The sequence below is a fragment of the Sphaeramia orbicularis genome, chromosome 3 (assembly GCF_902148855.1).
Source record: "Sphaeramia orbicularis chromosome 3, fSphaOr1.1, whole genome shotgun sequence".
NCBI classification, from domain to species: domain Eukaryota; kingdom Metazoa; phylum Chordata; class Actinopteri; order Kurtiformes; family Apogonidae; genus Sphaeramia; species Sphaeramia orbicularis.
The window spans coordinates 4,790,400-4,802,843 of record NC_043959.1 but is presented as its reverse complement, the minus strand read 5'-3'; the positions used below and the strand labels follow the sequence as shown (position 1 = coordinate 4,802,843).

General features: G+C 40.2%; 1 protein-coding gene across 8 annotated transcripts in view; it reads left to right on the top strand.

The window, feature by feature from the left end:
* Window positions 1–12,444, top strand: part of myo9aa (myosin IXAa) — a 191,160-nt gene that overhangs the window by 156,089 nt on the left and 22,627 nt on the right. For all 8 annotated transcript variants that reach the window (XM_030123409.1, XM_030123417.1, XM_030123401.1 and 5 more), the window contains 4 exons: window positions 4,875–4,997; window positions 6,350–6,499; window positions 9,024–9,352; window positions 10,505–12,223. In XM_030123409.1, coding sequence (XP_029979269.1) covers window positions 4,875–4,997; window positions 6,350–6,499; window positions 9,024–9,352; window positions 10,505–12,223 — 2,321 coding nt within the window. The remainder of the gene's footprint in view (window positions 1–4,874; window positions 4,998–6,349; window positions 6,500–9,023; window positions 9,353–10,504; window positions 12,224–12,444) is intronic.

Genomic DNA, 12,444 nt, shown 5'->3' with positions numbered 1-12,444 from the left:
ATAGTATGTGTATGGAGGTATAAGTTCTAAGTTGTGGACTTAGATGATTAAACCAAAGGTAGTGAAGTAAATGTAGGTTATTAATACAGCTGACAAATAGCATTTCTGTCTCAGTATAGTCAATAACAGTCCAAGTAGGGGAAAAGAATGATAACCTTTTTGTACTAATGATTGAGGCAGGGTCCATGGGGAACAAAGGGACCAGAACTAGCAAAACAAAAAAAACAAACAACACTAACATTAGCTGACATTAGTTAAGCAGCAAAGTAGTGGTGGGCCTAGTCCCTAGCCACTAAGCAAATGGCAAGAAAAAGATCTCAGATGATATAGACCACAGGTGTCAAACATGCGGGTGCCAAATCTGGCCCGCCAAAGGTTCCATTCCGGCCCACAGGATGAAAGTGCAAAAATGAACCTGAACAGTCAAGGTTGTCAAAATCCTTTTGGTTCAGGTTCCACATACAGACCAATGTGATCTCCAGTAAAAATAACAACACAATAACCCATAAATAGTGACAACTACAAATTTTCTTTGTGAAAAAATGTAAGTGGAAAAAAATAACATTACACTGTGAAAATATTTACATTTACAAAACTATTCTTTCACAATAAAATGCAAATAAAAACATAAATAAAAACAAAGATGAGCAATCCGAAATGTGCCATTTTAACAATATTCTGCCTGTTACTAAATGTTTTGTGCATTTATAGATCCACTGTGATCTGTAGTTGTGTTAACAATAAGAGAAGGAATATTGTAGAAATTGTTCAAATTTTAGTTCCAAACTCCAAGATTTTAACAATATTCTGCCTGTTACTAAATGTTTATGTAACACTGTGTGTAATATACATGTATAAATAATTAGTCGAGGCATAATATTGTTAAAATTGCATTAATTTTTCTAATGAAATTTCTGTTTTTTCAGGTTATTCACATCTTTTTTGTAAAATGTAAATATTTTCATAGTTTAATTGTTTTGTTTTTTTTTGTACTAAAACAAAGAGAAAAACTTGGATTTGTCATTATTTATAGGTTATTAAGTCATTATTTTACTGGTCTGGCCCGCTTGAGATCAAATTGGGCTAAATATGACCCCTGAACCAAAATGAGTTTGACACCCCTGTTGACAGTCTAACAGTGTGCAAAAAATACTCGTGCTCCTGCAGAACTAGTATCAAATTACACAGCCTTACATTATGAAGAGGCTACCCAAACATGACATATGAAACTGTTACTCCGGAAGACAATTGTTCAGCCCTCTGCAGGCTCTGTGCGTAGTTTCTGGACGTATTCCATGGCTTTTATTGGATCCACAAACTCCTTGTCCTGGTCATTAAAGGTGATCCGGAGTCTTGCCGGATAGAGCAAGCCGTACCGGACTCCTTTCCAATTTCAAAGCTCCTTTTGTACGTCGGTGAATGGAGCCCTAGCTCTGGCGACGTTGGAAGTGTAGTCGGGGAATACTGCAATCCGTTTCCCGTTGTACATCAACGGAGCTCGGTCTTGTGCTCTCCTCAGAATTTCCGCCGCGTCTCCGTCATAACAAAGTTTAGTGATTATCACTCGTGGCTTCACCTGGTCTCCCGGTCCTCTGGGGCCAAGCGTACAGTGCAAGCGGTCAATCTTTGTCTCTCAGTCCAGCTGCAGCACTTCTTTAAGCATTTTAGACACTGACTCTGGCGCACTGGAGCTCAGGAGCTCGTCCACACCAGCAATCCTAATGTTTCCCCGTCTCATTCTGCCCTCCATGTCTCACACTTGTCTTTCAAAGTCACAATCTGGCTTTGAGGGCTGGTTACCGTGGTTTGCAGTGAGGCCACTTCATCCGACCACGTCAATAGTCCTTCAGTCACATCTTGAATGTCCGTTTTCATTTGGTTTATTTCTGACCTGATAGCTGCTGAGGTATTAGCAATTTCCAACCGCACAGCTCGTAGCTCGGATTTGAGGGTGTCGAAGTCCTCCGCCAGGGCGCTTTTGAGTTCTTCTCTGTTGATTTTCGATATTTCTCCCCTCACTGTGTCGAGGATGTCGGCTTTGATATTTTCGGCAGTCATGATTACACTTTCAGTACTTTCTATCAGCGAGAGTTGGTCCGGGTTAGCTTGCGTAAGTTGGTTCTGCCTCGGGGTCCTTCTAGCTCGCTGACCGCTAGCTGTGTATTTGAACTTCTCCAGTTTTTTTTATCCATTCAGCTTTGCTTACCGCAGTTTGTTCGGCTCTTGGTGGGTTTTGGGTAGTCTTAATTATGCTTTAAACGAGTTTTTCGTGCAGAAAAGGCATTTTTAGATGGATATATTAACAATTCTGCAGGAGCTCAGAATCCGCCTCCGAAAAAGTGACTTTTAAAGAACAGTATATCATTAACTAAACGTAAAACCAAGTGTTTCCATCCACTGTCATTTATCAAACTCCATGGGTTTTACTGGTGAATCAGTGTTGTAGAAGGTGATGGTGTTTCTACGTTCACTACGGAGCCTCTGAACATCCAAATGGGTCATATCTGATGACCATGAAAAGATGACAAACTGTATTTTACGCCAGTTATTTACCTGTATTGATAGCATCAGTGGATCAACAGGTATTAAACATTTTAGACCAGTAGATGCTTTTGGTTGGTGGCGGTTGTTTTGGTCTTTATGAGTTAAGATTAGTTGGTGTGGAGAACTTTACAATTTTTGGTCTAGGTAACCAGCCAATGTGGAAAGTGGACAGTGAGGACAGTTACCAGAAGTTACTCCAAATATATTAAGTGCTGCGAACAGCGCTAATGAGAAATATCTTGGACATAGTATCACTTTGGAGGACTGTGACTGCTGCGTCTCGACTCTTCAGAACAGAACCTCTCCATTGTCCTTGGGTCTCTGAAACACTCCCCATGCTTGTAATTGTATAAACACAGCATCTGTTTCCCTGTCCACCCCCTACAGCCAAGGTTGCAGAGTGGATTGAATTCAGACAATGGGCCTCAGTCTGAAGAGTGGGAGTTCAGCATACTTATGCCATGATGTTTGAACCCCTGCAAATATGGACAGCATGGACTCTTACCTGAAACCACATGTGCCTTGACAGCTTCGTTCTTGTCCTTAAGGTCGCTGCTCGAGAGATGTTACAGAAAAGTCAAGAGATTTATTTTAATTTCAGACTCACCATGTAAAAAGTAATAGTTAATAGGTAATTAGGCCCTTGTAATCCCTTAAAAGTTTTTTTTTTTTTTTACATCATTAAAGCCTTTAGATTTCCTAAAATTGTTTCGATATCTGTCACAGAGCTGCTTTTATTGTGGTGCACAGTGGGGATGGGGGTTGAGGGAGCCTTTGACAATAATATGATATGTTAATTTTGTTTTCCTAATTAAGAAAGAGGGCAACACAGTGGTGCAGTGGTCAGCATCGAAGCCTCACAGCAAGAAGGTTCTGGGTTCGATTCCAACACAGTTTGCAATGTTCTCCTCGTGTCTGCGTGGGTTCTCTCCGGGTACTCCAGCTTCCTCCCACCATCCAAAGACATGCACTGATAGGTTAATTGGTTAATCTAAATTGGCCATAGGTGTGAATGTGAGAGTGATTGTTTGTCTCTATATGTTCAGCCCTGTGATGAACTGGAGACTTGTTTAGGGTGTACCCTGCCTTCGCCCATATGTGGCTGGGATAGGTTCCAAGCGACCCTCATGACCCTAGTGAGGATAAAGCGGGTTCAGAAAATGAATGAATGAATGAATAAATAATTAAGAAAGAGAGTATTCTTTTGGAGAGTTTATTGACAAAAATGACAGAAGACGACACAACAATGACTATATTGAAGAAAACTAGAGCTGCAGCTATCGATTATTTTTGTCCTCAATTAATCTATCGATTATTTTCTTCGATTCTGTTCCATTAAACAATTATCTAGATAGGCGAAAAAATAGTAAAAATGCGAAAAAGACATGCATGAAAATGACAAACAACTGGTCCGTTATTCCAGAACCAGCTGAAACAACAAACACAAAAAGTATAAAAGTAAAGGGATATATAATAATAAATATCCATATGGAAATAACAACAACAACAATAACAACAGTATAAAAGTATATATAAAAATATCTATAGATATAAAAAACAACAAACAAGTCTGCAAACATTATGTGCACTGCAGTCTCCAACACATTTGTATACGACTTACTAACAACGTAGGATGGAACTAACATAGAACTTTGTGTTGATCCTGGCGTCTTGTGCATCACAGTAAGCGTCGGTGTGAAACACAACAGCAGAACCAATGTTTAGCGGCAGCAAAAATAAGGAAATGAAGCTTTGATTCAGGAAAATTGTAATCAAATAATTATTTTATTCAAATTGAGTCTATAAACTGATAAATCGTTTCAGCTCTAGATGCAACAAGTGAAACAATGGAAAATATGTAACAAGAAAAAATTGGGAGATGCAACAAGACTAGAGACATGAAACATGATATGTAAAAAAAAAAAACATAAAAAATGCAACTAGATGTAAAACAGACATTCAAATACAATGTTTTGACATGAAAAAATGATTCATGTGTTGATTTGTGATTGTTCGTATCTGGATTGTTTCATGTGTCTGTCAGTTGGTGAATATGTGTTGGTACGTAGCTGACATTACGGGTCAGTGTTATACATGATTGTTGTCATTATCTTTCTATCTATGATTGACATTTTCATATTCCAGCAAAGTAAATGTATTCAACATTGCAGTGACAGTGGAAGGGTCAGTAAAAACATCATAAAAATTCATGACAAGGTTTTGAGAAAGGAAATATGTTTTGCCATTGCTGCAAAGGTTCGATTGAAGCACAAACACCACACAGTTGTAGTGTATGATCTCAGTAAGGGGTCCTGTTCTTCTCCTTCCAGGATTTTATCCATCATTTCCATGTGCTGCTCCCAGAAAGTGCTAGCGCCACCAAGGGTAGCATCCAGGAGTGTCTGGACCAGCTGGACCTGGCACCTGACGGATACCAAGTTGGAAAGACTATGGTGTTTACTCTTAACTTGTACTTTATTGTCATGTCTATAGTTCTGTTTTAATCTACACACATATGCATAAAACATGGTGTTATATCTGACTTAAAGAGCATTATGTCTACCACCGCTAAGTAAATGTATTACTAATAAATGTGAAGCAGTTGGTTAGACACTCGCAAATACTCAGTTATTCTTCAAGTACACGAGAGGAGAACTTCCTGAGTGAAAGGTGCTCTATAAATGGATACGTATAAGCATAAGAATCCAAAAATAGCCTCCAAAACATTAGGTTTCAAACAGCTAAAATACTTACGTTCTCATATATATGTGTATATATATGTGTGTGTATATATATATATATATAAATAAATTATTATTGTTAGTTTATTTGATAGGAACAATGCACATTAATGAACATCTGTATTTAACAACATAAGTTGTTAATGTGCCAAATTATAGTGAAAATGCTCATTTGCATCCGTAGTCCCTAGGCAGGTTACAGGAAATATCATGATTAAAATGTATGAATAGAACAGTAAAAGAACAACACAATGAAAGTACAATACCTTTAAAATGACTGGTTTGCCTTTAACTACTGTTTGAGTTGAGTTTTAAAGGTGAGATATGTGGCTCATTTTCTTATTGATTCTCTTATTTAGCCATGATTTAGCATTTAACTTCATGTCACCTTGCATTACGGACTGTTTCATTACAATGATATAGCACAACATGATTATAAATCACCAAACATAACATTACCTCATCCATAAACTTGTACATTTTGGTATCCAACTTTTGTCAAGGAGTTGTCGATTACTTTCATACCCATAACCCATAATTCACCTGAGCAATTTAAACAGTAGGCGCAGAAAGTCAAAACATGACTTGATAATTTTCATCTTATGTTGTTGGTGTCTGTCATTATATGTCATATTATGGGTTTCAGATATTGGAATGTGAAAATCCAGTCGAGTAGCTAGAATTGATTAACACTGTGATAATAATGTGTGGTTTTCAAACTTGGCCATTTTCAGACTATAAATAGTCATAATCCCAAGGAAAAGATAGTGTCAGTGATAACCTCATATTATCTTAAAGCATCCCCTCCATGAACACAAGGGTTTAATAAAGACATTTGTAAGTCCATGGGATGAATGAGTCATCTTGGAGGAGCCCGTGCCTTTTGGGGGCTGTCTATATAATTAGAGCATCATATCTGACATTCTTGGAACCGTTTATCAGACCAAGAATTTCCCTTTTTGTAGGTGGTTGTGAGTAGAGCTGTGTGTCTCAGTATTTGATGGGCTCACTCTTTACTTTTTGTATGTGATACATTGTGATGACCCCCTGGTCCCTCCCCTCAGGTGTTTTTGCGTGAGGCTGAGCGCCAGCGACTGCAGGCCTTACTTCACACTGAAGTTCTCAGGTTCATCGTGCTGCTGCAGCGACAGTTCAGAGCTCAGCTGGAAAGGAAGCAGTTCGTCAAGATGAGAGAAGCTGCCATCTGCATCCAGGTACAGTTCTCTCTTTTATCATTCATTTCCCTATTTCACTCTGAATTAGGTTTTCCAATCAGTATATTTTCCAATCATCATATGATTTCATTTATTATTTTTTTTTGTAGTAGGTCTATAATATGTAACAATTGCTCATTAAAATATCTAAAAACAGCTAGTCTTTTCTTAGATATTTTGACCTTAGGACTTACATTATATTAAGTGTTTCCAGTATAATGACAATACATGGCATTCTGTTCTATTCTATTCTATTCTAATCTATGAAATCATATCCTCTTTAGAGGGAAACATAGAAAACACTAGATAAAATGCCAGACTCACATCACTTTAAATAATGACAATACAGCAGTATTTTAGCCAGCATGGTTCTTTTTAATCAGTTCAGCCATTTTGCAGCACAGTAATCCACTAGAGCTCATTTATTGGTGTATTGCTCACTACGATTATACCTAGTTCTCTCTTCTGGTGGATCAACAGGGGTGGACGGACATAGAATTGCTGGTAAAGTAGACACTTATTTGATGTAATGACAACCGGCTCTATTTACATTGTCAATTATAAACAAGATTTAGCACAAATATGATCCTGAGTCTGTTAAATACGAACACTGACAATTAAAAAGGTAATGTAAATAAAACTTAAATGCATGACTTCATCTGTAAACATTATGCCAATCTGAGTCGCATCAGATTTTTATCTGCAGTTATGATTAAAGCTCCCATGATCCCACACTTCTTGACAACAACTTTTGATTAAAAGACCTTTTGCATAATGTGCTCAGCAGCAGATTATACTAGAAGTATGTTTTACTGGTTTGTCACTTTTTATTTTATAATTTTGCTCATGTATTTTCTTTTAAATAGTTGTACTCGTAGTTGATATGATGCCAGTAGGTCTGACCACATCAATACCAATATCTTCCAAGTCATTACAATATATTTGTGTGAAACCATCATTAAAGGAGCAATCTTTCGACTTGCTTACCATCAGTAATGTGCCTGAAACCAGCTTACACATACATTTAGTCTACTTCGTGTCATGTCTTTTCATTATCCATAAAAAGCTGAAATTATTCCTAAGAGGCGTTACAGTATTGTGAAAGTGATATTCTGTCATATGTAATTTTTTTGGTTTTGTTGTTTACTTTTTATTGTTGTTTTTGAGAAAACATAACAGAAACACAAACAGTAATAGAAAAAACAGCAGGGGGAGAATCCAACAACATTCAATTAACATTTAGTCCACACGTACATCAATATGCTCATATACCCATATTAATTTTCTTCTTTGCGATGAAATTTGAGGATATGCCCCCTGATAGATATTAATTTTACATCTCAGTTTAAATGTGATTCTCTCCATATTGTATATACTGTAAAGAACATCAGTCCAGTCATTTATGGTAGGTATGTCTCGTTTCAGTCATTTTATGGTCAGAACCTTCTTGCTTGCTACTAACAGTACTCTAAATAAACATGTATGTCTCTTTGCACACTTGAGTTCTTCTAAATCATGGAGGTACATGATTTCAAAGTCAAAAGGGATTTTAAACTTAAAAACTGCCTTCAGGAGGCCATGGACACATCTCCAAAATGGAGCCACAGAGGGACAATCCCAAAAGATGTGAAAGTGGTTTGCCATAGTACTTCCACAGGACCTCCAACAAGCAGTCTGATCAGAGTACTTCACCTTCTGTGCTGGGGTACAAAAGAATCAAGTCAAGTTCTTCCAGCTGATTTCCCTCCAGGAAGGGGAGCTTGTTGTCAACCATTGTTGTCTGCAGATTCTGTTCCATTCTTCCACCATTATCGTGAGATTACCCTCTGCTTTCCACCTCTTTTTAATGTCCAGAGTATGTTCTCCCTTTAGATTCTGGAGAGCTCGGTATAGTCTATAAATTATTTTTTGGTAGATGCCATCGTTGTAGGCTTTTTGTAAAATATCCAAGATTTCATCTCCAATTGTTGTGTCATCCTTAAATTTTTTTTTTCTAATGAAGTCTCTGATTTGTAAATACCTAAAATGGTCCTGATTTTGTAGATCATAGTTGTCCTTAAGGTCCTGGAAGGTCAACATTGTACCTTTTTTGTAAGGCCATTTGCAATTCAGCCTTTGAACCTTATGTCATATTTGCTGGGTAAGAATTCCAGGTCATATGCAAACCACTTTAAAATTTCAGCCATCCACTCTAATTGGTATTTTTTAATTAGTCCCTTCCACATCCTTAATGATCTAGTCATATATGGGTTATCAGAGTCCATCAGATGACTACCTAATGAAGGGTCGCCTAAGGTAGTCCCTTTCCCATTGAGCTCTCTATCTCTTTCCATCTAGATCTGTAATTGGGCTTCCACCAGCCAATCAATGGCCTCAACTGAGCAGTTCTGTAATAGTCTACTGAACATGGAAGGGCCAATCCCCGTCTCTTTAACTAGTTGCAAAAATGTATATCTTACTCTTGGCTTTTTTCCAGTTCAAATAAATCGTGAAATAATTTTGTCCGTCTGGTGTAATCTTACAGAGATGGTGGCGCATGTACCGGCCCATGGAAGAGGAGGATGAGGAGGAAGAGGAGGATGAAGACTACGACCCAGCTGTCCAGGAGGCTGCAGTGCTGTGTCTCCAGGCCCACTGGAGGGGTTATAGGGAGCGTCAGAGGTTCAGGGAGTGGAGGGAAGCTGCTGTGGTTCTACAGAGGGCGTGGAGGATGTGGCTGTATCGACGCTGCACAGCGGCTCTGGTCATACAGACCGCCTGGCGCTGCCATCGGGCTAGAGAGGCCTATCTACAGCTGCACACTTCTGTGGTACAACTACAGGCTTTGAGCAGAAGATTCCTCGCCAGACAAAGGTAAACTACTGAAAAATCCGAACCAAAAAAATCCCACATAATAAAGTCCTGTCATTTGCTGCACCATCAATAACTGAAGATCATAACCCATAAAGTCCCAAACATCCACCGACCAAAAGCTTTTACTGATCTAAAACTTTTTGATACCTGTTGATTCTCTAAACCTGTCAATACATGTAAAAAATTGAGGTAAAATGCAGTTTTTCATCTTTTGATGGTCATCAGATATGACCCATTTGGACGTTCAGAGGCTCCATAGTGAACATGGAAACACTGTCATCTTCTACATCATTGATTCACCAGTAAAACCCATGACAGTGGATGAAGATGCTTGTTTTATGTTCAGTTAATGATATATTTTGTTGAAAAAGTCATTTTTTTCCTAATTTTTTCTAAAATTTTATCTAACAGCCTTTGAATTTACCCCCCCGAGGCTACAGATAGTTGATGCTTTAATATCAAAGCTGTCAAAATGAAAAACAGGAACATGTAAACCCAAAAACATATTTTCTAACAAAACATGCTGTGCACTTTTAATACCCCTCGGCCACAATGGATAGACAGACAGACAGACGGTCAGACAACAAAAAGATTACAATACCCTTCTGGCCAGAGTTGGCTGAGGTGTAAAAACTCAATTGTCCCAAAATAATGAAAAAATACTACCATGTAACCCCATTACCAGTGTCTATGTCTATGTACACTGCCATTTTGGATTTTCATGCAAATGATTGGTATCTTTTTGAATGTTTTCATCTATCCCCTCCCCATTTCAGTGTTTCTCATCCATTTAATTAAAAATCCACTCCAAGGGTTAATAAAAGCTAAAAGTTCAGTTATAGCTGAGGAGCATAAGTGACTACATGATTTTCACTGAACCTGGAGTAACAAAATCAGATTAATCTTTGCACACAAGTCCTGCAGTGTGTTTAGTCATTGTTCAGTGTACAAACATACCAGTCTTGGTAAGAGCATGCCATTGGGCACACAATCCAACACAAAGCAGCTCTAAAATCAGCTGAGCTGCAAAGACTTTTTATATCTGACCCTAAGTGGTGAAAGCATGGAACACATTAGCTATGTAGAATATGTATTTACTGTATAAAGTGATATTTGGGGAGAAAGTGTCACCAAGACTTTATATTTTCACAGCTTCAGAAAACTAAAGCAGCAGAGGCAGAAGGAGGAGGAGGAGCAGCAGGAGAAGCTGCTTCAGCTCCAGAATGGACAGGTGAGTGTTTCCCCTGAAGAAGAGGAGTCACCAGAGGGGATTCCAGGCTTGGACTTGAGCACATGGGAGGATCGTTCATATGAGGAAAGAGAAAGAAACCTGAAGGGCCATAGCAGCCATGAGGGGGCACTAAGGGAGGAGGGAGAAAGCGAAACTGCTAGGCCAAGGGAGAGTTTGTCTACAGTGCACTCTGAAACACCAGAACCTGCCTCGACAACCTCTGTAGTGGTTCGAGAAAGATCTAGAACTGTCGACGAGCCCAGTCAGAAAACCACTCGTGCCAAAAGAGAGAGCCGGCGAATGCGAGAGTTAGAGCAGGCCAAGTTCAGCCTGGAGCTTCTCAAGGTCCGTGCAACCAGTGGCGGGTCTTCATCTCCATCTGATGAACGGCGCTGGTCTGTTGAGCTGGTGCCCCCCACAACCCCTCCTCTACTGTCACCACAGGGCACGCCTGACAGCCAGAGCTCCAAAGGCAGCTTCGAGCTCCTCAGTATGGACGAAGAGCCACCGAAGGCGACAGAAGAGATTGTAGACAGTGAGGACCCCTGCTCCCCTGTTCCCTCAGTGGGTCCAGAACCAGAGCCATATATGGAGGTCGTTTCAACAAGCCCAGAGCCAGAGAACCCTCCCAGGACTGAGGTTTCTAATACTGTAGCTCAACCAGGCAGCCAGGTCCAGCCTGTAACGGATCCGGTAGCCCACTCACATCCGCCCAAAATCGAGAACTACCTCCCTACATTTTACGTCCCTGCTAGCGAAGGCAGCACCGTCATCACCCGCTGTCCTGCTGAGGAACCTCAACAGAACACAGACACTGTCATTGCTGCAACCACCACTACAACAGTTATCAAGCCCGTCAAAGACAGGCGAGAGTCAACACGGCGACCGGTGGTGGTGGTCATTAGCATGCAGAAAGAAACCCCACTGTGTGAGGAGCTGAATGAAATGGTCCGTCCCCCTGTAGAAGTTCGAGATTCAGCAGCCCAGACAGGGGAGTTGACACCTTCACCACAGAAACCAGGTCCAACTCCTGTGCCTCAAGGTACGCCTGTCCCTCAGACTGACCAGGCTGTCATAGACAAACTGGTTCGACTGAATGAGGAAAAGGAGGAGAGGCAGCGGAATCAGCAGCAGCAGAATGAGAGGGAGATGATGGAGCAGATCAGGCAGCAGAAAGAAGTCCTGGAGCGTCAGCGGCTTTTCTTCGCTCAGTACGAGAGAGACATGTTTGAGAAGCAAAGAGGTGAGGCCTTGACCAGGATAAAGCAGAGTCGGCAGGGTGGACAAGATGTTGGCAGGACGGCCACCTCCGGTAAACCCCTCAGACCCAGTTCCCTGCTTATTGACAGAACAACAGGGTCTCAAGGCAGAACCCAGTCAGAATCCATGGCCCCATCAGCAGAGATTCAACCCCAGTTGCCTCATCCACCCGCATCTGCTCCCAGAGAAAAACTCAAAGACAGCAGGCCTGTCACTGAAGGATGGGCACCGAAGCTCACCCTGGAGACCAGAGATGGAGGAGGAGCCAGAGTCAGACCTGCCCCCAAGAAGGTGCAGAGTAACCAGGGCACCACAGTTAATATGACTGACAAGCCAAGCAACATCTTCTTCTCACCAAAGGATAAAGTGACATTTGCAAAGTGAGTATGCAATTCAGGTTCCCCATTATTGGTTTTTATAAATTTCCTTTTCATGTCCCATATTAGTAGTAAAAAAATGACTGTTGCAGATGGTAACTCTTCTTTAATTACATATTTTACATTATGTCGAGAACACTGATGTTGTTGAAAGCAGCAGCACTGATTTATTGCATTTTTCTACAGACAAAATTGCATTAAAAGAGATTAAAACATACAGTTGT